Below are 26,152 nucleotides of genomic sequence, written 5' to 3'. Positions count from 1 at the left end.
ACTGTTAGCGAACAGCATGGATCCTGACCAGACTGCGCGGATGCGCAGACTGGTCTGGATCCATGCTGGTCGCAAACCCACTATGTTGGTTTTCTCATGGCACGGCTCAATTTTTAAGTCGAACTTCGGTTGTCTTCAAGTAAAACGTTCGAACCCTTGGAATTCGAGATAGCGAGTTTCGACTGTTTTTTGGAGAAAGTCATTAAGGGTGTAGTTAAAGTACTTGATACCGTGTAAGAATTGAAATAATGTAGACTCTCCCTTGAATAAATTGTTTGTCGTACAGATGATTACTACGTCCTCATGGTGTATTTCTTTCAACGCCAATAACTGTTTGGAAATATCATTTCTTAAATAAAGAAAACTTAAACTGCGTGCTTTTTTATCACTCAGACCGCGCATTTTAATTTCAAACCGTGACAAATTCAGCGACATATCTTTGTTTAGGAAGCATTATTTCTTAAATAATGGTTATTAAATAGTGTGTTAATCCAAGATGTATTCAGCTTGTGCAAAGTAAAGTAATATAAGACTTATGCAATTGCCAATTCAGCAGCATTAGATATTTGTGTACCTGAATAACTTAAGTCTTTGTTCCCAATAATTACAGATTTCAGTAAATAATTGTTCATAAATATTCCAAAGAACTATTCTCATTCATCAGATGTTCGATATGGTACTCATCTTGTATGCGAGAATGCCAAGAACTAAATGAATCTTCAAAGTAAAAGCAAAATAATTGCGACACCGGCGGAATAACCATAACTTCTGCAAGACGGATAATATAGAGTTTGAAGCACATTATTACAAAACTAATGGCGCCAATATGTGTTTAGTCTGCTTTTCAAGTATAAAACTTCTGCTTTTGTCGTTTTCATGGGGTATTTAACAGGAGAGTAAACTTTTATAATATCTGTGTGTTCAGTGGCCAAGATAAAAGTACTACGGCCCTATAAGAGATCATTCCAAATGATCATGAAATGACGTCAACGTGATCAAACAATGCTGAAATTGGACGCATTTCATGAACATTTAATGACATTGCTAGAGAACATATTTGTTTTATTAGTTTCCTACAATTTTATGCTAGAATAGTTTTACGTGTTATGATCCGAGGTATTGGCTGGTTCCCTACATTTAAATCTATACGATATGTTTCCAAAGTTCACATTAAATTTGCATGCATGTTTCATATGTACATAAATTTGCATCATTCAACGGACTATGGGCATTTAAGCTTATAATTTTCTAATTTTACATTTGATATAATGTAAAGGAAACACAAATGTTTTTTTCTTTCCCCCACGTACTCTTTCATTACAGTGACAATAAAGCTCTACTTTTAACATAATCTACAGCAGAGAACGGCGACATAAGCTGTTTATTCATAAAGACACATTTTGTATTCCGTATAAATTAAGACCGTGGGAAATTCCCAATATGTCGTTATTTACTCTGTGAGAGGAAACGCTGTTAATCAATTAAGCAGTAGTGCCGTACAATGAAAATATTTGAATTAAGAACTGGAAAATGTAAATTGGTAAAACTTTAAATAAACCGGATTCTGTTGTTGTTTATCAAGATTATCAATATCAGTTTAACCGAATTAGCCGTTACATTTGTGACATCTGGGAATTCTGATAAGAGGCTCCGATGATGTTGTTTTTTTAGATATTTCATTGATTTGTAGAAAAATGAGCTCGGACTTGATTTACCCAAGCGTTATTTCGAAGATATTTTCTTTAATTATAGCCTTCCGGACCGTATGCGTAATAGAGATCTTTCGTACTTCCGGAAATCACAGAAATTTTGGATTGTCAAGCAGTCGATACTTTTTAGGCTGTGGTCCCGTAATGACAAATGACAATTCTCCGAAGGCGATCGTTTTTACGGAAAGTCATGTGCACCTTGAGCAATATCGGCGCCCGAATAATGCCGATTTGCCTTTTGGAAATGCGTACTCACATGTAAATTACCGAAATGGAAATGCGGGTCCATTACCTTAAGCTTAATTTACATGTTAAATTGCGTGAATCGTCACGGTAAAATGGACCGTCTGCTTGATGATTTCCAACATTCAGATCCTCTTGTCTCAAAAGTATGTATATATATACATATAGATTCTTCTTTATCATAGTTTATGTATTAGAAGATAAATTTTAACATTCCCATGTCAATATTATATATTCAACAAGAAGTGTGGTTTAAAGTAAGGCCATCATTGTTAAAATGCCTTAAAGTTTTGAGCAAAAATGTTTATCTACAAACAAAAAGATCAGCTTTATATACAAATGTTCGGAATTTGCCCCCCCTACATTACAAACCTTACGTGTTTTAAAAACCTGCAGTGCCAATGTTATAAACATTATATCTTAAATGCTACTGCAGTAAATTCACATTTCACACTTTCTGCAATTTAAACATGATTTTCTATAAATAACAAAATGTCCTATCTTTATGCCTCCATTATCTTTTACGGAAGGTGTCACAAATATGGCATGACATTAACTCACGTTTGGATAGGCAGGGACACATGATATTGCCTTATATCTGTATGATGTCAGCTAGATTGTGGTTAAAATGAAAATTTATTGTTCCCTGGCTTTATACCTTACTATTGGATATAACTTTGGCTATGCAGATTCTGGTGAGTAAGTTTAACAAATTTAACAAATAGTTGTTCAAATATAAGCTAGATTCTACTTTTCTCTTGTGCTAATTCTAAATCCGTACACCATGGAGTACTGTAAGGGCCATACTTGTTTTAAAATAGGTATATAGTAGAAGAATAGTGCAAGAAAAGCAAAGAAAAACTTACACGAGTCTCTTCAATATTTCTTTTAACACAAGGATGTTTCTGACACTTCGTTATTTCTAGATTTGTATACCTGCGATGTTTTAAATCCAAAAATGGTCTTGATAGTACATTGTTGACTCAGGATATTATGTTGATGTCTTCGAATGATTATAAAGGCATCACACTATATTTGCTACTTTTCAGAAAGCGTACCATGCGGTGTGCCAAAATTTCAGCCAGTAAATAACCGTGTAGTTGGTGGCCACGAAGCCAGGCCAGGGTCTTGGCCGTGGATGGTAACACTATTATTCAAGACTAATGCTCCGGATCATGTGTACGGAGCCTTAGAATTATCATAAAGTATGGTCTCCCGTTTCGCCTTTTAGTCAAAGGGACGATAGTGCGATTATACTTTGTGAAAACACGATGCGAAAATGTCATGTAAAATCGTGTCTTTGCAGCGTATTATCGCATTTTTCACATCATATTTTCGCGCCAAAGCATCGTATCTTCACGTCTCCGCATCGTGTTATCTCACTATCGTCCAGATCAATCTACAGGGCGAAGGGGTGAAACAACGATGACTCTAACGGAACACCATACGATAGTGTACATAACGTTTAAAAATATATTGATATTACTGTATAATATTGCTGTTCAATGTACATGTATTTGGTGTACAAAGTGACAGTATTTTGCTTGCAAAGAATATGATTGCATTTGTTGTGAAATGACGTTTATGTTGTACAACTAGATGTATCTATTACACAGTTATATCTATGTATTTCTCGTGTAAAGAATGTGTATTTTGTACAGTTTATACGTACAGTCAAAACTGTACTAGGACGCAGAAAGGGAGGAACATAATCTGGCTACTTGAGGCAGGTGACTGATCAAAGATAACTTAAATGTAGAACAAAAAATTCAGTCGGGAAGTTGGCTGACTGACTGCATAAGGTAGATGGCTGCTTAGGACAAGAACAAAGTAGAACAAAAATCAGTCGGGAAGTTAACTGACTGACTGCATAAGGTAGATGGCTGATTAGGACAAGTACAAAGTAGAACAAAAATCAGTCGGGAAGTTAGCTGACTGACTGCTTAAGGTAGGTGGCTGCTTAGGACAAGGACAACGTAGAACATAAAATCAGTCGGGAAGTTAGCTGACTGACTGCATAAGGTAGATGGCTGCTTAGGACAAGGACAACGTAGAACATAAAATCAGTCGGGAAGTTAGCTGACTGACTGCATAAGGTAGATGGCTGATTAGGACAAGGACAACGTAGAACATAAAATCAGTCGGGAAGTTAGCTGACTGACTGCATAAGGTGGGTGGCTGCTTAGGACAAGGACAACGTAGAACATAAAATCAGTCGGGAAGTTAGCTGACTGACTGCTTAAGGTGGATGGCTGCTTAGGACAAGGACAACGTAGAACATAAAATCAGTCGGGAAGTTAGCTGACTGACTGCTTAAGGTGGATGGCTGCTTAGGACAAGGACAACGTAGAACATAAAATCAGTCGGGAAGTTAGCTGACTGACTGCATAAGGTAGATGGCTGCTTAGGACAAGGACAACGTAGAACATAAAATCAGTCGGGAAGTTAGCTGACTGACTGCTTAAGGTAGGTGGCTGCTTAGGACAAGGACAAAGTAGAACATAAAATCAGTCGGGAAGTTAGCTGACTGACTGCTTAAGGTAGGTGGCTGCTTAGGACAAGGACAACGTAGAACATAAAATCAGTCGGGAAGTTAGCTGACAGACTGCATAAGGTAGGTGGTTGATTAGGACAATGACAACGTAGAACATAAAATCAGTCGGGAAGTTAGCTGACTGACTGCTTAAGGCAGGGGGCTGCTTAGGACAAGGACAACGTAGAACATAAAATCAGTCGGGAAGTTAGCTGACTGACTGCTTAAGGCAGGGGGCTGCTTAGGACAAGGACAACGTAGAACATAAAATCAGTCGGGAAGTTAGCTGACTGACTGCTTACGGCAGAGGGCTGCTTAGGACAAGGATAATGTAGAGCATAAAATCAGTCGGGAAGTTAGCTGACTGACTGCTTAAGGCAGGTGGCTTACAACGTAGAACATAAAATCAGTCAGGAAGTTAGCTGACTGACTGCATAAGGCAGATGGCTGCTTAGGACAAGTACAACGTAGAACAAAAAGTCAGTTGGGAAGTTAGCTGACTGACCGCATAAGACAAGTTCAACGTAGAAAAGTCAAAACGGTAGTTGACTGATTGGCTGCTTCAGGCAAGTGGCTGTTTAATACAAGTTCGACGTAGAACAAAAAATCGTTAGGGAAGTTAGATAACTGGCTGTATAAGACAAATGGCTGTTTAAGACAAGTTCGACGTACAACAAAAAGTCATTAGGGAAGTTAGCTGGCTGACTGCTTAGTGCTTAAGGCAAATGGCTGCCTAATACTGATGGCCGCTAAAGCAGGTTTAATTGTATTTATTTAAAAAACCATAAGTTAGTCTATAACTTCCTATAATTCGTTTCTCAAGACTATTAACATTCAGCATAAACCCAGATGTTGAAAGAAATTGATTAAAATGCAAATGTCTGGCACACTATAAAACAGAAACAATAGATGCAGATAGATTGCAAATTAATTAAATTCTCTTTCTGCCGCTTGAGATTTGATTGCATGATATGACGGTGTTGATATGTGTTAATTTTAAAGTCAGTCTATTTCGTTTATTGATCGATATGTACATAGTAATTGTCTACGTCTTTTTCGTTGTATTTCATACATATTTATACTTCTCTGGAGAAATCAGAACTATGTCACTTGAAAGACATTGCTCATTTTAATCAGCCATCACGCAACTATTTCTGGTGATATTTTGAAACAGTTATGTTCTACCGACGTTGTAGCTAGTAACGAAAGGAACTTTGACGGCACCAAAAGGCAAATGCAGCCATTCATGTGCTGAATTTTATCAGTAAACAGAGGGAATCCGGCTTTACAGACAACTTGTTTTTTTAAATGCAATTAAATATTCACAATGTGTTTTCTATGGTGGCTGAATTAGGACATATCGGTATGTCGCTTTGGCATGCGCGTGTCTTATTTGGTACATTTCTTTGTGTCGTCATGGCGCTCGTGCCAACGCGCCATAACAAAATTTTGAAAGTTTTGTTGTCGTTTTGGCTAGCGTGCCGTCGCGACAAAACGTAATCGACAACGTGACAATGCGAAATGTCCCAAATTAGCCACCATAGTTTTCACCATTCTTCCGATGAAGACTCGCTTTAGTTTGGTTTGTATATAATACAGACTTGGGTATATTTTGAAACAAGAAAAATGTATTTAGATAGATAATACGTTCGTATTTCAGCAGTCTTATTATAGAAAAATGAAATTAATTTTCTCTTTTTGGATACAGGTGATGTTGGCTGAAGTAGGCGTGTTGGTCTGTGGAGGGAGCATACTCAATGAACAATTTGTGCTTACAGCTGCCCACTGCTTTGAAGAGTTAGTAAAACTTTTATTGTCTCGAAAAAAAAAACACGCAAAAAATGAGATAGATAAATTTGTATTCGAGTTCGTATGACAAGCAATGGCACAACATAAATTGCAAGTGATATTTCTAAAAGATTTTGTAGCCAAGGATTTAGATCTCCTACATTCATTGAAGACAATTTCATTCCCCAAAACTCACTTTTACTTTTAACTAAATTTCTATTGTTGGGACGTCCAAGTTTTAAAATGACACTTTTGTTGCGTTTTAATTGTGTGTTCTATAGTTACAACGCACACGCTGAAATCACATTGCCTAGGTTTGCAGTAAAAACAAGCGTAGAAGAATAATACTTAAACAGGTACAATAACAAGCGTAGAAGAGCATTACTATTTTTTTCAGTACCAGAGTAAGCGTGTAATAACGATACTACAGTACATGCGTAGAGAAATATTACTTGTTTTTTTTGCATCAACAAAGAAAATATTTAAGTTTTGCAGTACAAACTAAGCGTAGAGGAACATTACTAAGTTTTGAAGTAATAATCTAAGCGTAGGTTGACATTGCTATGTTTTGTAGTAGCAGACCAAGCATAAAGGAACATTACTAAGTTTTGCTGTAAAAACCTAAGCATCGACGACATTACTAAGTTTTGCTGTAAAAACCTAAGCATCGAAGAACATTACTAAGTTTTGCAGTAAAAACCTAAGCATCGAAGAACATTTCTAAGTTTTGCAGTAACAAATAGACGTACTTGGTTTTACAGTAAAAGAAAACAAATTAATGTAGAATGACGAAACTTAGTTTTACAGTTGTATGATAATACTTAGTTTTACAGAATAAACGGAAACAGTAACAAAACAAACGTAGAAGAATATTGCTATCTTTTGAAGTAACAAAACAAGCGTAGAAGAATATTGCTATCTTTTGAAGTAACAAAACAAGCGTAGAAGAATATTGCTATCTTTTGAAGTAACAAAACAAGCGTAGAAGAATATTGTTAACTTTTGAAGTAACTAAACAACCGTAGAAGAATATTGCTATCTTTTGAAGTAACAAACCAAGCGTAGAAGAATATTGCTCTCTTTTGAAGTAACAAAACAAACGTAGAAGAATATTGCTATCTTTTGAAGCAACAAAACAAGCGTAGAAGAATATTGCTATCTTTTGAAGCAGCAAAACAAGCGTAGAAGAATATTGTTAACTTTTGAAGTAACAAAACAAGCGTAGAGGAATATTGCTATCTTTTGAAGTAACAAAACAAACATAGAGGAATATTGCTATCTTTTGAAGTAACAAAACAAGCGTAGAAGAATATTGCTATCTTTTGAAGTAACAAAACAAGCGTAGAAGAATATTGTTAACTTTTGACGCAACAAAACAAGCGTAGAAGAATATTGCTATCTTTTGAAGTAACAAAACAAACATAGAGGAATATTGCTATCTTTTGAAGTAACAAAACAAGCGTAGAAGAATATTGTTAACTTTTGACGCAACAAAACAAGCGTAGAAGAATATTGCTCTCTTTTGAAGTAACAAAACAAACATAGAGGAATATTGCTCTCTTTTGAAGTAACAAAACAAGCGTAGAAGAATATTGCTATCTTTTGAAGTAACAAAACAAGCGTAGAAGAATATTGCTCTCTTTTGAAGTAACAAACCAAGCGTAGAAGAATATTGCTCTCTTTTGAAGTAACAAAACAAACGTAGAAGAATATTGTTATCTTTTGAAGCAACAAAACAAGCGTAGAAGAATATTGCTATCTTTTGAAGCAGCAAAACAAGCGTAGAAGAATATTGTAAACTTTTGAAGTAACAAAACAAGCGTAGAAGAATATTGCTATCTTTTGAAGTAACAAAACAAGCGTAGAAGAATATTGTTAACTTTTGAAGCAACAAAACAAGCGTTGAAGAATATTGCTATCTTTTGAAGTAACAAAACAAGCGTAGAAGAATATTGTTAACTTTTGAAGCAACAAAACAAGCGTAGAAGAATATTGCTATCTTTTGAAGTAACAAAATAAACATAGAGGAATATTGCTATCTTTTGAAGTAACAAAACAAGCGTAGAAGAATATTGTTAACTTTTGACGCAACAAAACAAGCGTAGAAGAATATTGCTCTCTTTTGAAGTAACAAAACAAGCGTAGAAGAATATTGCTATCTTTTGAAGTAACAAAACAAGCATAGAAGAATATTGTTAACTTTTGAAGCAACAAAACAAGCGTAGAAGAATATTGCTATCTTTTGAAGCAATAAGATATGCGTAGAAGAATATTGCTATCTTTTTTTAAGTAACAAAATAAGCAATATGAAAACAAGCGTAGAAAAACAATACTTAGCATGACAGTAACAAAACAAGTGGAGAAGAAAAATACCTAGCTTAACAGTAAATAAAAAAAGCGTCGAAGAATAAAACTAAGTTTTGCAGTAACAACACAAGCGTAGAAGAACATCTCTAAGCTTTACAGTAGCATAAAAGCAAGCGTAAAAGAATATTACCTACACACTCCGAATCCTGCTATTAGCTTTTGTGACATACTTTGTAAAAGATTTTTTTTTATTATACATGTATATGTTTAATTTCTATAAAAGGAAACGTTCCCGATCTCAAAACAGTGAATTAAGTTGAAACAATTAAGGGCTGCTGCACTTTGCATAACCTCTTAACTTCCTATGAACATGCTGCAGGAACCCGACTTTAATGTTTTGCTTGGTGCGTTCGATTCTACAAATCATATCTGATCTTCTAATTATCTTCTTATATATTTACTTCATATAAATGCAAATATTTCCATTCTCAAAACAGTGAATTGAGCAGAAATCCAATTCGTTGGCAAGCTTACGTAGGAAAGCATCATCTAAACTATGAGGACGCCAGTGAATCAAAGCATCATGTGAAAGAAATCATAATACATCCAGGATTTCAAAACACCTCCATGAAAAATGATATAGCGCTTCTTAGGCTACAAGTAGGTATATTTGACTGGTTGCAGGACATAAAAAACACGTTCAGTTTTTAAAATAACAAATGTGTATGATTTACACTAACTTGTTCAAAATTAGATTATTGATACACAAAATTATCAGGATCGTTCTGCGAATAATTGTGATATACTAAACTTGCACTTATTCACCATACACTTGGTAATTATTCTGTGATATATTGACACAATTTCAAAAATATAACTACCTTCTTTCAGGGCATGTGGTGGGCACAAATTATCTGTTTTACATGTAAACTGTAGTGAAATATGATTCATTTGATGTTATTCCTAAATAACGAACTTCAATATATCACAAACCAGGAACCAATAATTTTCGATGATTATAAGAAGCCGATTTGTGTTCCCCCAACTAGACGACGGGTTGTACCATTTAATAGTTACTGCTATACTACAGGATGGGGCGATACTAGAGGTAAAATTCTACAAAATATATTCAAAACTTGATACATTATTATGTAAATATCAAAAGCTTTTTACGATACCTCTGACATTTTCGTATTAATGCAAATTTTGATTACGTGCTTCTGTGTCCCATTAATATCGTATGCTTCAAATTATGCAACAAAACTGTAAAGTAAAAGCATTGCTGTGTAGGCTAATGACTCGCGTATTGGCGTAATTGCGCTTTTCTATTACAGCCATTGCGTATTCCGTATATAAAAGCGAAAAGCAAAGTGCAAAGCATCCACGGCGAAGCGCGAAGTTTTTACCAACATAATTTCTTGCTTCACCATCATACCTTCGAGCTTTGCTGCGATACTTTCACGCTTCATGTGTCCCTTAATAGATGCGAAACGCAAAAGTGCGATGGCGAAGCGCGAATGTACAATGACGAAGTGCGAAGCCTTAAAACTTTATAATATGACACGCTAAGTGCGAAGGTACGGTGATGAAGCGTGGAGCTACAAAGACGGAGCGTAAAGTTACTATGGCGCAATGCGAAGCTACGGAAATAAAAACTGCGCGCTTCACCAGCGTATCTTCTCTCATCGTCATCGTATTTTCGCGCATCGCGCTTCGCGTTCATATAGAGAGCATTTGCCGGCCCCAACGGAACACTGTATGTAACTTACCAAAGTTTGATTGTCGAGACACAGTTAGTAATAACATATATTTTATATACCTTGTTAGAAACAGTACACTAATACAATTTTAATGCATTCGTGCAGCCAGTACAGAATGTTTCTTTGTGCCGTATCAGCACTTCTCTCGTAATTTTCATATATCGCATGCAAGTGAATAGAAACATGCACGTAATATGGTCATATAAAGATCAAGAGAAATGTAATTAACTATTAGTAACTATTTCCTTTGTCTGCATGAATTCCTGAATTTGAATGCATTACTTTAATGTATCGCTCCTATAATTAGTAAAAGCTTTACATTATACAGATATCTGATATAGCCGCAATTTAACCATTGGCATATTCATTTACAATTGAGCCGCGCCATGAGAAAACCAACATAGTGCATTTGCGACCAGCATGGGTCCAGACCAGCCAGTCTGGTCAGGATCCATGCTGTTCGCTTTCAAAGTATATTGCAATTAGAGAAACCGTTAGCGAACAGCATGGATCCTGACCAGACTGCGCGGATGCGCAGGCTGGTCTGGATCCATGCTGGTCGCAAATGCACGATGTTGGTTTTCTTATGGTGCGGGTCAATACAAACATTTTAGAGGCTAAATCACTAAGGCGTTGCAGTATGAAGCCAGTGTTTAACAAAGCCATGTTACCTATTTTTAGCGAATATTTGCATGAAGAGGTAGATAGGACATAATTTTGTTGAGTATGTAAAATGCAGAGGCCAGACTTGTGTTGAATCAAGTCGAGTTACTTTCTTTTATGGTTTGTAATTCTGGTGGACAGGATGGTGTTAAAGGCCTGGATTCACTACTATATAAGTGCCCCCCCCCCCCCCCCCCCCCCCAAATCCAATATACAACTCCCATCTTATCTGCTGCTTATCAGCGATTATGTAACAGTAACTGATTAGAGGGCAATTAGCACAGCAGGGACCCCTAGACCATGAAGATGTGTGCAGTGGAGTTGAAAGAAATTAATTTTTCTTCAGTGAATGTGGGACGATAATAATGATTATTATTATTTTGATATTATATAGATTATAATAACTATTACTTTAATGTTGTAATAATAATAATAATTATTATTATTATTATCATCATAATAATAATTATTATCATATTACATATAGGATGATAAAAGATACAGTAATAATATTGAAAATAATAATGATAATAAAACACAAGTATAGTGAAAACTTCATGAGTTCTTTGTGCTGACAAAAAATTAATATAAAATTACTGTGTTCCATCTATACTCAATTGTCATTTTCAGTTTGTTGCCAAAAGTGACTTTTTTCATGCTTTGCTTTGTAACATTGAAATGCACAAACTGTTTTCAACTTTAGACAAATGTTATCTACAGTATTCTGCCAGCTTTAGATGAGTGAAAGTCACATTTTTCTGAAATATCACAATTCTCCAGACAGAATTTGAAAAAAATAAAAACTTGCATATTTCTTTAAGAAAGTTTCTCATTATTTTATTATTGTGAAAATAAGTTTCTGGTTATTTTATTATTGTGTTTGATCAACAATATTTTTCTTTACATAGAAATGCAAAAAAAAAACAAACCCTAGTATAACTTTAAATGTTACTAATTATTCATTAATTTTAAATAAATTACTTTGTTTCCCCTTCTCACTAATTGATACACTTGAAAGGTAGACTGACTCTCCAATAAACAATGACCCTTGTTTATTGGAACCATACTGTGATGGTCATTAGCCCCCAACTGTGCTGGTGAAGACAGAAATCCCTTGGCCCACTGCCAAAATCTAGGCCTTTAAGTCATGTTATCTTTTGTAAAAGACTGTATTTCTATTCCGACGTTGACAGGAGACAGAAGTGTGTTTAATCAAGTCATGATACCTTTTGTGAGCGTTTGAAAGGTATAGGGAACAAAACTGTGTTGAATCAAGTCATGATACTTTTTGTGAGCGTTTGAAAGTTATAGGGGACAGAAGTGTGTTGAACCAAAGCACGCTACATAATGTGAGCGATTGTATTTCTAATTTGAAAGGTATAGGGAACAGAACTATGTTGAATCAAGTCATAATACATTTTGTGAGCGTTTGGAAGTTATAGGGGACAGAAGTGTGTTGAACCAAAGCACGCTACAAATTGTGAGCGATTGTATTTCTGATTTGAAAGGTATAGCGGATAGAACTGTGTTGAATCAATTCATGTTACATATTGTTAGTGATTGTGTTTCTTTTGTAAAGGTACAGGGGACAGAACTGTGTTGAACCAAGTCATGATACATATTGTGAGCGATTGTGTTTCTTTTTGAAAGGTACAGGGGACAGAACTGTGTTGAATATATACCAATAAAAGAAATTGTTCTTTGTTTCATATAAAATTCAGCTACTTCAGACCAATTTTGTTACAATTTCTAGATTTTCACTCCATCGTAGGCCTATTTTCCACAAGATATCCATACATTTGCTTCAAGAAAACGAAAAGAAAAAAGGGGTGTTGAATAGTATGCAGTGAAATGCCAGTCAACTGATGTCAGGTACCCTCATATTGCCGCATTTCAGAAAGCGGTCCGCAGAATAAACACCCTACTTTCGTTTTCAAGTAAACAACTCGAAAACATGCGAGTATTAGCATGAAACGTGTCCCATGCATTTTATGTAAAATTCATTCCACGAGTGAAATAATGCCCATTGGTCCCCGATTTACGCGCAAATGCGCGAAAAATGGAAAAATTAGGATCTATTTATTAGGGACTTCTTTCGACTACACCACGGAAGCACATTTTTTACACCACGGAAGCACATTTTGGACCGAATTACTGCATTATAACCATATTACATATTGTGAGCGATTGTGTTTCTTTTTGAAAGGTACAGGGGACAGAACTGTGTTGAATCAAGTCATGTTACATATTGTGAGCGGTTGTGTTTCTTTTTGAAAGGTACAGGGGACAGAACTGTGTTGAATCAAGTCATGTTACATATTGTGAGCGGTTGTGTTTCTTTTTGAAAGGTACAGGGGACAGAACTGTGTTGAATCAATTCATATTACATATTGTGAGCGATTGTGTTTCTTTTTGAAAGGTACAGGGGACAGAACTGTGTTGAATCAATTCATATTACATATTGTGAGCGATTGTGTTATTTTTGAAAGGTACAGGGAACAGAACTGTGTTGAACGGTGATTTTACCCACGCCAACAAATTGGCCATCTAGCACACTGCATGCTAGATGACTCGCGAGCTGTTAATGACAAGTATCGATTCATGCATTGATTATATACTGTTTATGTAAAATACAAAACAATCAGGTACCTTAACAATTTCACTCCGTTCCTTATAGTATTTTTCTCGATTCAAATTACGTTATTATACGGTAAGAACATACCGTTATGCTACAAACGATCAAACTAAAGTGGAACTTTGTTATTGTGCGTCACTGAAACGTCAAGACGTCACTTCTGCTTACGGACGTTAATTTCCCGCGCTTTGTGTACATACTCTACAATAAGAAAGGGCACTACCAAAAAAAAGTATTTCTATTTGCTTTATTAATTTTATTATTTGTAAAATACGGTATGGAATAAAAACAATCTGTCAGAATTAAAAGCTTTTATGTATACGATAAGAATTTTCGGTAACACGGCAAGCCTCATTAACGCCTATGCGCAGGTGGCCGAGGGACGTATATTTCTATGCGATTCGTAAACACATGACAAATATCATTAGTGTTGAATCAAGTCATGTCACCTTTTATGGGCGAATATACTTCTGTTTTGAACGGTACTGAGTACAGACCTGTGTTGAATTAATTCATGTTACTTTTTAATGTGTGTATGTATATCTGTTTTTTTAACTACTTTTTGTGAGCGAATATTATTCTGAGAGGCAGGCGAATTTTATACTCTAAGTGGAGTTAATATCGTAAGAGAATGTGTACAGAAGACGGAATTAAGTTATTTTACCTGTTGCAAATGTATAGCTATAGTTTTTGTATGAAGTACAAGGAGTCTCAAGAAGAATCAGGTCATGACTTTGTAACTCACTAATTTCGGCCATGTGTATTTGTCTGAAAAGGTATTATAGGAGAAAGATTTGCATTGAATCATACCTTTATCGAACGTTTATAATAATCATCAATGCTTGAAAAGGTACAGGGGACAGAACTGTGTTGAATCAAGTGATGTTACCAATTGTGAATGACTACTTCTGTGGAAGAGCTGACTGGTATGGACAAAGCTTTATAAGAGGCGTCACATTTTGCGCCGGTTACGCTGGGGGTGGCAGGGATGCCTGCACCGTAAGTATAAAAGGTGACATATTTTCTGTCGGTTACGCAGGCGTCTGCAGAGACGAGTTGGTGGCTGATCACTACCTAATCAAATGCAAGCCTACGCAAGACTGCATATTAGTAGTCCAAATATAAATAGTCCTTATCTTTATTCCTTTCCTTGTGTCATTTCTCGGTCATGGCATCGTGTTTTCTTTTACTGTACTGCGATTCAATATGTATGTGTAGTATTCTATTGAAATCACATGTTCGTGTCGCATGCTAAGTAAAATGGTTGCGTAAGAATTTTATGTCTCGAAAGAGAGTTTAATTAACGAAAACGAGTAAATTCAGCGTGTTGTAGATTTCTAACATAAAAGTTAACGCCCCTAGCTCCTTTTTCTTTTTCTATAGTAACGATATAGTTCTTTATGGGAATGTAAGTCTTCGAAAATCATAGATGCCTGTATGGTGTGTATTTCAGGCGTTACGTTTTGTGCTGGTTACGCAGAAGGCGGCAGGACCCTAATTTTATTATATTTTTCTAAACTATATAATTTTACTAGCGAAAATAATGAACGAGGTATTTGAAAAAGCTTGATTTCAATCGTGCTTTCATGATGACCGTCTCTGTGACAGTTTGTGTTTACATTTTGGCGAATATAAAATGTTAAAAAATTTAGATTTTAATGATACTTCTAACAGTCGTTAATAAATGTGGGTTATTTTGTCTTCCAAGATGAAATAAAATGCATAGGTCCGTGTGCGTGACTTTAAGATGTGTGCCCATGATTTAAAAGATAAGACATTTTGAAACATTTCACATGTCAACATTTTGACTTTCATTTTTATGTTTAGAAAGACAGTAACGTTGACGTTTTCTATAAGTTTACATTGTACTCACAGGTTGACATTAAGTAACAGGTTTTATTAAAGATCATCCGGATTAATGACATTATGCCATTACCTCCAGTTTATTAATCTTGCGAAAGGATATTAAGAGGGTTAAAGTGGAATTCTCAAATACAAAAAAATCATAATTCATAACAACTAAAAAACAATCCTTTGACCTGCATTTTGACCTAGATATAATTTTTAAAAAAACATACAACCATGCACACTTTACAATAGTTATATAGTTTGGTCACATTAGCAATTAATGATTAAGTCTTCAAATGTAATCCGCCGCTGTTAGAATGCCGCCGGAAAATTGGTAGACATATGTAAAGTTGACTTTTTTACTAATAGTTAAAGTGACCTCACTTTTTTAATATTTAATTTTCAGGGAGATAGCGGCGGACCATTTAACTGTAAGAAGGACGGGAAGTGGTATGTACAAGGTACGTCACATAAACATGCTGGAGAAACGCAAGTTGCAATTTATATGCTGACGAATAGGCTATTGAAAATCTAACACTCGAACCTATTATTTGTTTCTTATTTGTCTCCGTGAAGGCAATATACGGATCATCTTCAGCAGATCCTTTGACGGGAAATTGCGGCGGAAGTTTTGGTGCTCGTTTTGGTGATCCTCCGAGGATCGAGTAGAATGGGGTTTCCGCGTGAGCTGATATGTATAACATGATACGTGGAACTGACAGATGTCTCTAATATTTAGACAGACTAATTTTAAATTAAAAATATTAGTTTCCAGTGAATACTATTTAATGAACGGAGAGTATTTTCTGAGTACTGTCTTTTTTAATTTCAGGTGTAACAAGTTGGGGTTACGACTGTGCTCAACCCAAATGGCCCGGAATATATACTGATGTATCCAAATACGGCACATGGATCAGAGAGACGATGCTAAACTCAGGAGTGCCCTTAAACGATTGACACACAACAGCGTTATTTTTATTTTTTTAAAAATAGGGTTCCTTTTGTATTTTTGGTTTAAAAATGTAGATTGATTATATCTAAAGAACATAATGTTTTTTTCTGATTTTCAGTATATACTTTCTCGTGAATATTGGTTAAGTATCGTCCTACTATTAATAATATATAGATTTTTTTTTTCATTTTATATATTTATACAATGTAAATCATTCATTTTTAGCTGCTGTGAAATATATTTTTGTGCTTTTTTCATTGTTTTTAGCATTTCCTTGGTATCATTTGCTGACACAAACTATGCTCGAATTTTGAAAAGTAGTGAAACGAAAAATTAATTCGATCTTCAGTGCGATCGCATCCTCATTAGTGTACATGGTCGCTATATAAATAAAATTTCATTACTCCTTTGCAATGCTGTCTTAGTATTATCGAAAGAGTAATAACAGAAATGTATAAAATTATCAAAATTTCATGAAAATAGTAAGCTGATACTTGGTATTGCGATGTTTTGAGATATTTTGGAAATGCTTCTACCAGACATCACTTTAAGTGTAACAATGTGATTGTATAATTGATTGTATAATAAACATACAATGTACATTCTTGTGATACAATTTGTCACTTCGGTTCAGTTCACATGACGAAACATTTAGACCTAAATAAAGGCATGTACCAGGATTTGGTTCATATGGCGAAAAATTTAGACTTACACAAAGGCGGGTACCAGGATTTGATTCACATGACGAAACATTTAGACTTATATAAAGGCGTGTACCAGGATTTGGTTCACATGACGAAACATTTAGACTTATATAAAGGCGGGTACCAGGATTTGGTTCAAATGACGGAACATTTAGACTTATATAAAGGCGGGTACCAGGATTTGGTTCACATGACGAAACATTTAGACTTCTATAAAGGCGGGTACCAGAATTTGGTTCACAGGACGAAATATTAGACTTATATAATGGCGGGTACCAGGATTTGGATCACAGGACGAAAAATTTAGACTTATATAAAGGAGGGTACCAGGATTTGGTTCATATAACGAAAAATTTAGACTTATATAAAGGCGGGTACCAGTATTTGGTTGGGATAGCTATTTGGATTATAAAATTCATTAGCAAGGGAGAACAATATGATTGTGTATAGACTGAGAGTATATTTTATTATTGGACTTGCTATAGAGAAATGTAGAGGAGAAATAGTTATTTAGAATGTGATGCTAGAGTTCAAAATTATTACCATAGAACTGAAACAAAAAGCATGATAAGATATTTATTGTACACTTTTCGTTATTCAGCTTATTTCTACAGCCAATTTTAAGTGTCTAACCTGTTTGATTGGCCTGCACTCTTCTTATTCGTCCTAGGCTTAAAAACACACCCTGCGCTACTTCATGACGAAAAATTTACTTTTAGATTAGAGCGGGTGCACATTTTGCCGGTGCAGTTCGTAAGCATGTAAACAGGGCTTAATGTGTAAACAGGGCTTAAGGTTTAAACTCGTTGTATGAACAGATGGAATTTAATGGCATGAATATTATGTATTACTATTTATCTAGCATGCAGGCTATAATGAACTCAGTCGTTGTAAAATGAATATGTTCTTTTATTACATATTTCCCTAGCATGTGAATACGTAAGTTATTACACATTCTTGCCTTTTGATGTCAAAGTTTCAGTAATTCATATCTTTCAATAATGTAAGCGTTAATGACACCATTTGAATGTATTTCACATTTTAATTTAATTTTTATATAATTTGCATGTTGTTTGACGAAGATGTTATCGTTAAAGCTTATCTCACAGAGCGTTATAGTGAGGGGGGCAGATGGCGGGGTTACTGTGATAGCCTATTGTCAGTAATTCTTGTACATCTTCCGTCCCTACGCTAATCGCAAACAGTACACGAGTATAGGAAACCTCAAAACCTGTTTTCAAACACAGTATAATTACCTTAATACCAGGGAAGTCAACTATACTTAATTAACAATTGCATAATTTTGTACAAAAATGATAATTAAAGAAAAAGCATTAGTAATACATCAATGTCATTTGAATGTAAAAGTGGCTGCATTAAACATAATATCATTCCTGGATCATGTTGATCTTTTGGATACGGTATGGGCCGCTTAACCAGTATGACATAGGTTCGAATACAGCTAGGGGCCAATAGGGGTCAATATGTCACGTTCGATATCACTGTATTGCACTCATAAGCAAAGGCAAGAAACGTTCAAACTGAAATAAATTGTGTTTGTCTTACTGTGCATGCATGTCTTCTCACTCTATGTATCTTTAGTACGAGTTCACATTCAAGTTCTCAGTCACTTAAATAAAGCACAGTAACTGTATTGCGACTGTAATAACCAATTAATATACAATTGTTTTTATCATCGTAGCACAGCGATTCTGGACGTTTCCCACTGGTGCCATTGGGAACCAGTTTTCCGAGACATTTCCCATTCCGGTTGAACATGACGATCTTTTTGGACAAGTCATCACAAGTGTACACTGTACCATCAGACAATACGCATACACCAGTTGTTCTCTTTAGATTACTATCACGAAATTCCGCCTTCTTCGTACCGTCGCTCTTCAAAAAGACGATGCCATCAGTCTGATCAGCCATAACTACGGAGTTTTGAAAACTAGCCATTTGTCTCATTCTGCCTTCCAAACCAACTGTATCTAATGCAACGCATTTTTCAAATGTCCCATTTATCTTGTACACGTCAATACCTGATGATGTCCCTACCCAAAACTTTCCAGCTGTATAAGTCACACCCCAGTAGTTACCTCCTTGATTAATAGAAATATTTCTAAGTTTAGAAATATGAGAACCTACTGACAACAATTCTATGTTGTTAGTATCCAACTTTACCGCTACTTCTTTATGACTTATTTTACAAATGCCAGTCGGTTGACCTTGAACATTGAAGTGATCGGTGACATTATGATCAGTATCCATTAGTTTTACGTTGTTGTTAAAAGCGTCTGCCAAAATGAAACGTCCGCTATCAAGCTTGCAAATATCAATTATCCAACAGGTATGCTGGTCGTTTTGCATTTTAACATTCACCTCTTTCTGGCGTTGTATTTCTCTCTTTCTACTTATACGAAATTGTTCTATTTTTCCTAGACTCTTGACTTCCAAGAACTGTTCCTTTACATTTGAACTTTCCTCGAACTCAACTGATACTTGACCACCCGATTCAATTTTTGCGTGTAAGTTTTTTGCGTCATTTATTATCTGCTGACAAAGTTTGGCTTTTACAAACCGTTGTTCCTGATTAACTTCCGTCTTTGAATGAAGCTGTTCATTTACCTTCTCCACTTCTGACCTTCTACGATTCACCACGGCAATATCTGATTCTAGCTCGTCCTTGACCTTAGAATATGTTTCCTCGAGGGCAGCATTTGCTTGCTCTGAAAGGGTTTTGATGTGCTCTATAAGATTATCTTCTATTTCTTGAACTCTTCTCTGAATTTGTTTTCTTTTCTCTTTAAGTAATACGACATTCTCTTGTTTCGTTTTCTCCACGTTTAGTAGAAGCTCATTAATAGACTTGGATTCTTCTTGCAGACGATCAATTTCATTTTGCTGAAAGTCCGAGACTGCAGCATCTGTTAGACTAGTCACATCTCTACATGTCCTGTATGAAAATAATATACTTTTAAGTAAACAATACATTCATTAATTTATCGATAAAATAAAACAAGCAAATTCGATTAATTGGTATCCCCCGCCAAATGGGTTTGTGGTGCGGAATGGCAAAGAATTATATCCGGCAAAAGTTAAGGATGTTACTAAAAACAATTTTATTAGTCAGGATCAATTTAACAGAAAACAACTGTTTAAAGTGTACATAATAAATGCATGTTAAGTTGATCCTGACTAATGAAATTAATGAAATTACTTTGAATGGAAAATGTTTACTGTTTAAAATTATATTGAGTTATTTGAAATGTGACCTTGAAGTAGAACAAAATGCGGGCGGGGGGAAGGGCGTGGGGGGAGGGGGCATACATCTTCACATGTTTATAAACAATCATGGAAGGTTTGCAAAATTAAAAAGAAATGGAATGAAAAAATAATGTTTTGGGAGTGGAGGCGGGGGATGGGGTGGGAGTGAGACCGGGTGAGGGTACAAAACTTCAAATTGATAATAAATATTGATGGAACATAAAAATGGCAAAAAAAATGTTGCGGGGGGGGGGGGCGCGTGGGGTGCATGATCGGGGTGGTGGGGTTGAGTGGATGGGGGAGCAAGATGGGGAAGGGTACAACTTCACATGTTGATAAATATTCACGGAAGGTTTGGAAAAATAAAAATAAAAAGGAATGAGTTTTTCTTTTGGGTGAAGGTTGGGGTGAAGGGGGATGATGTGTGGCCAGGGAGTGGCGGTGGGGTGAAAGAGTGTAGATACACAAGAAGTTTAATGAAATGCTACCAATTGGTTAGTTTGTTATGTACAAAATTGTGGATTTTCAAACAATTAAAGGGCAATAACACTGAAGTTACTAAAGAGATTCTGACGAAATTGTGTGCATTACAACATTATGGTGATCTGAATTAATTCTAAGTTTCAAAGTTCTAAGTCAAATATGTCACAAGTTATGAAGCAGAAATTGCCTTATTTATAGTACCCTATTTAGTAAACACTAGACATTTCTATGGGCCATTACTCTGGTGTTACTTGGACAATCCGACTGAAACTTGACGGGCCGCATTTCCCTATAGTGGTGAATATGTATGTATATGAAGTTTCATTTAAATATTCCAAACCACTTCCTAGATATTGCTTCGGACGGACAACGCCAAAACTATATCCCTCCGCCTTCAGCGTGGAATAAAAAGGAAAATCTTGCTGCTGAAATCGACCTTTTTCTGATGCGCTGTCTTAAATATTCAGAATGAGGCCAACATCTTCATAAATGTCTTACTCAGCAATTAAGATTCATTGATCTATTCTGGTTCGTAGAGAGGTCTGTTTCTTCCGAAGCAGTTAGTATGTGTAGTGAATCCTTATCATTGTAAAATTGGCTGAAATAAATTACGTAATAAGAGGCTCGAGTGGGTCTTTATCGCTACCAGAGGACTTTGACATATTATATTGTTTCTGGAAGAATTTTGTGAGTGCCATTTATTAGTAAGCACTTCATGGGAAGTTAATCTAGTTATACGTTTTGTATTTTAACATGCAAGGACTCTTAATGCTTAAATATGGCACTTTGCATGATACTTTTCCTTTGCAATAAATTTTTCCATAGCAAGGGAATTAATTTTAATTAAATGTCTTTGAAATTGAAGTTTACCTGTGTTCTGTGGCGATACACATCAAACAGTAGACCATATCATGTGCACCACAATACATTTCTATTTCTCTGTCCGGATGCTGTCGACATTTTATTTTCGTTGTTACCGTAGTGACCTTTGACTTGTCTTTTCCTTCTTCTCTGTCAACAAGCTTGTGGTCACGTGTTGTTTTCATCTTACGGTGGTATTTCGTGCAAGTTGTGCAAAGATATTCGTCACATTCCGGACAATATTTGAAGGCCTCTTCGCTGGTTCCCTCTTCACTACACGGTGTACATGTAAATGCAATATAGGCATCGGAACCATCCTGTATAGATAGTTGGTCACCTCCCTCAGCCATAACTTATCGTTCGTCAATTTGTAATCTACATAATTACGACCTCTGAAACAAACATAAAATAAAAACGTATAAGAGATAGTTGCAAAATCAAATATTTCTTAAAGCTAACAAGAGATCACAAAGTGATCTTGGCGCCCACCATTGAGCCATTTTTGAATGTTCCAAATTTCAAGACTAGCTCAAGGTCAAAATCAAGGTCAAAGTTCATTTTGGTACACAAAACTATGCAAGTGGTCCAAATTTGAAGGCTGTAGCTTGAGAAATGTGAAAGTAGGTCCCTAGGTCAAAATCAATGCCAAGTTTCATTTCGGAACACAAAACTATGCATGTGGTCCAAATTTGAAGCCTGTATCTTCAAAAATGTGAAAGTAGGTCACTAGGTCAATGTCAGGGTCAAAGTTTATTTCAGTCCACAAGCCTATGCATGTGGTCCAAATTTGAAGGCTGTAACTACAGAAATGTGAAAGTAGGTCACTAGGTCAATCTCAAGGTCAAAGTTCATTTCGGTACACAAAACTATGCATGTGGTCCAAATTTGAAGGCTGTAGCTTGAGAAATGTGAAAGTGGGCTATTAGGTCAAAATCAATGTCAGATTTCATTTCCGAACACAAAACTATGCATGTGGTTCGAATTTGAAGCCTGTACCTTCAAAAATGTGAAAGACGGTCACCAGATCAATGTCAAGGTCAAAGTTTATTTCAGTAAACAAACCTATGTACGTGGTCCAAATTTGAAGGCTGTAGTTTGAGATATTTGAAAGTAGGTCGCTAGGTCAAGATCAAGGTCAAAGTTCATTTCGGTACACAAAACTATGCATGTGGTCTAAATTTGAAGGTTGTAGCTTGAGAAATGTGAAAGTAGATCACTAGGTCAAAATCAAGATCAAATTTCATTTCGGAACACAAAACTATGCATATGGTACAAATTTGAAGCATGTATCCTCAAAATATGAAAGTACGTCACTAGGTCAATGTCAAGGTCAAAGTTTATTTCGGTACACAAACCTATGCACGTGGTCCAAATTTGAAGGCTGTAGCTACAGAAATGTGAAAGTAGGTCACTAGGTCAAGATCAAGGTCAACTCAAGTCAAGGTTCATCTAGCCACTCAAAACTATACATGTGGCCCAAAGTTGAATGTTGTAGGTTACAGACAAAAAGATAGATCTATATAAACCATGTGACCCCCGGGGCGGGGCCATATTTGAACTTAGGGGAATAATTTAAATAAACTTGGTAGAGAACCACTAAATGATGCTACATAACAAATATCAAAGCCTTAGGCTTTGTGATTTGGACAAGAACATTTTCAAAGTTTTTCCCTATATAAATCTATATAAACCATGTGACCCCTGGGGCGGGGCCATATTTGACCCTAGAGAAATAATTTGAAAGATCTTGGTAGAGGACCACTAGATAATGCTACATACCAAATATCAAAGCCCTAGACCCTGTGGTTTTGGACAAGAAGATTTTCAAAGTTTTTCCCTATATAAATCTTTGTAAATTATAAAAATAAACAAAGGGTCATAACTCACTCAAAAATTGTTGAACAAGTCTGATTTTCAGAGGGACACAACTAGGGTACTAATACATCATTCTGACAAAGTTTGATCAAAATCCCCCACGTACATGTAGTTTCTGAGAAGATGCGATAACAAGAAATTGTTGACGGAAGGACTACGGAGGCAGAGTGATTTGAATAGCCCACCATCATCACCAATCATCTGATGATGGTGGGCTTAAATATCATAGTTTCGCAGTTTTCAAAAATTTGCTTTTCGCTTTACATTCATGCACATTTTCTTAGCAAATTGAATAATTTTGTATTTAAACATACCATTTTGTTTCACGTTATCTTTCATTATTTAAGAGCATCAATACACTATTCTCGGTCCTTGGTTTAAATCTTATTTGCCGCGACATTAGATACAAAAACATTTAAGTCGGACATTCGTGATTTAACTCGACCGTTCTTGACTACACATCTGGATAAACTGCCAACACATCTTGCAAATATTAAACTTGAAGACCTTTGATGCAAAAGGTCTAGTCAGTTAAGTAAAACTCTGGCATCAATAGTTTAATCAAAGCGACTGACAAACACTTTAATTTTAATATGATTCGTTGAGTTTAGAAATAATTTATAGCAAAAGTGTGGTTTAACACTATTTATGCACGATGGGCGGGTATACGTCGGACGTAATAATTTCACGAGGGCGCAGCCCGAGTAAAATTATTTGTGCGACGTATTACCGCCCGAGCGCAAAAATAGTGTTAAACCACACTTTTGCTATAAATTATTTCAATTCTAATATGCCCTTAATCTAAAACAGTAGACAAAATATAGAAGCGCTCTTTCTTGGTCGCAACAAAAACTTTGACGTCACCGCACGTTAACGTGACGTCATTTAAGGAATGAAGCGATTTTTTTCGGTGTTCATGCGAAATGAACGACAGAATAGGATCGGCAAATCTATGACCATGAAAAATGTAAATACAGAACGTTTACATGCGTTAACAGCCAATAACTGGCTAAATAGTTACAACGTTTTTGCAGACGCTCAAATCGGAACTGTAGTGATGCGCTAGATATTATACTCTTTTTATAAAACATAATCGCACAATCCTAGCCGCATACAAGGTTTCAATGACAAGTCAGAATGCAAAAATATGCCAAATGCAAATCAGAAATCAGGTTGAAAAGAATTAGATCTGTATGATACTAAATAAATGTTATATTAGACTGCAAGTTATTTCTCTTTTCCAAAATATTGCAGGGGCCAAACTATAGTACCCCTACTACCTTTTAACCTTAAATTGTCACTGAAAAAGCATAAAAATCCTGACTATTAACAGTGACTCCTGTCAAAATAGAATCTATTTTTTATAAAATTCTATATAAAATACCCGTGGCTGTTACCTATTGTAATCATGGGTTGCATACACACAATAGAACTTGAATAGCCGCTTTAATTTAATTTAATTAGCTTTAATTTCAGTTTTACAAAATCAGCAGAAAGTGTTCTTAACATGTATAAGAATTATTTATATATATCCACTTTCAATAAGTGTCTCTTTTAAAAAAAAATTAACAATAGTGGAAATGCCCCACCCACTTTGGACAAAACACAATAAAAGGTATTGAGGCGAATACAAATCTATAGACAGCAGATGAAACAATAAGTTCAAATACATTGTTACAAAATACACATTTGTCATACTTACCGATTTAATAGATTTGATCTAGTTGCGAAAAGTTTAACAAAATCAACTTTCGTTTTCACCGTAACTGTGTAGTTAACATTGAAATCGAAAGTTGGACATATTTTTGTCTAATAAATTGAAACTTTCCGCGATATATGAATAAACATTAATGCATTAAATACCATGATAATAAAAGGTTATTAAATTCAGTAAATGTATAATTTTTTAACTAAATGAAATCAATAATTGAATCATACAAACCTAAGTCGCCCGTACGCCCACATCCACGAAACTGCTACGCGGCTTTTAGGCTACAATATGTCTATACGGGTGTCCTGTAACAAGACCGATCGATAGATTCTTGGTACGGAAGCGTATGGCACGCGGACCAGTGAACATTCTCTTATTATTATACATCTTACTATCAAAAGTAACAAAAAAGCCGTTGAAAACAATCATTACGGTCGCCGTTGACGCAATAAAAGTCACGCGCCATAATCATTATGGTCCAAGGTAACCGGAATGTCAACGCGTTCTGACGTTAACGTAATAAAAACAATGCCGGGGTAAAAGGGTGCTGAATCGTTTTCTGAACGATATATATGAAGATAAGTTTATATAATACAAAAAGGTCAATAATAGGTTTTTGTGTACTTGTTATTCATAATAGAACTTTAACAAATATGCAAACCGCTGTACCGTTTGTATATCTTAGCAACAATACTGCTCAAAGAAGCCATGATTTGTCTTTACAAGGCTGAGAAATACAGTGGGTATTTTCATTGCCCGAAATTCATATCTTTTGAACAAAATACTAGATAAAACGACTTTTCTCATGAACCA

At 35.6% G+C, this 26,152-nt stretch overlaps 2 protein-coding genes across 2 annotated transcripts; one reads left to right on the top strand and one right to left on the bottom strand.

Moving 5' to 3' along the window:
• Positions 1 to 2,492: 2,492 nt before the first annotated feature.
• Positions 2,493 to 17,038, top strand: LOC123563861 (plasminogen-like). Its single transcript, XM_045356959.2, has 8 exons — positions 2,493 to 2,647; positions 3,002 to 3,093; positions 6,194 to 6,282; positions 9,078 to 9,240; positions 9,577 to 9,688; positions 14,489 to 14,637; positions 15,893 to 15,947; positions 16,319 to 17,038. Exons 1-8 carry the CDS (start codon positions 2,581 to 2,583, stop codon positions 16,441 to 16,443), a joined length of 852 nt encoding a protein of 283 aa, XP_045212894.2. The 5' UTR covers positions 2,493 to 2,580; the 3' UTR covers positions 16,444 to 17,038.
• A 267-nt stretch (positions 17,039 to 17,305) lies between these two features.
• LOC123563860 (uncharacterized) lies at positions 17,306 to 25,642 on the bottom strand. Its single transcript, XM_053536556.1, has 3 exons — positions 25,571 to 25,642; positions 21,763 to 22,145; positions 17,306 to 20,098 (listed from the first exon to the last, which is right to left on the bottom strand). The coding sequence occupies exons 2-3, from the start codon at positions 22,101 to 22,103 to the stop codon at positions 18,766 to 18,768; spliced, it is 1,674 nt and encodes a 557-aa protein (XP_053392531.1). The 5' UTR covers positions 22,104 to 22,145; positions 25,571 to 25,642; the 3' UTR covers positions 17,306 to 18,765.
• Positions 25,643 to 26,152: the final 510 nt, after the last annotated feature.

The sequence above is a fragment of the Mercenaria mercenaria genome, chromosome 2, assembly GCF_021730395.1.
Source record: "Mercenaria mercenaria strain notata chromosome 2, MADL_Memer_1, whole genome shotgun sequence".
Lineage (NCBI taxonomy): Eukaryota > Metazoa > Mollusca > Bivalvia > Venerida > Veneridae > Mercenaria > Mercenaria mercenaria.
The sequence above is the reverse complement of the archived record's forward strand: the minus strand, read 5'-3'. Positions and strand labels throughout refer to the sequence as shown.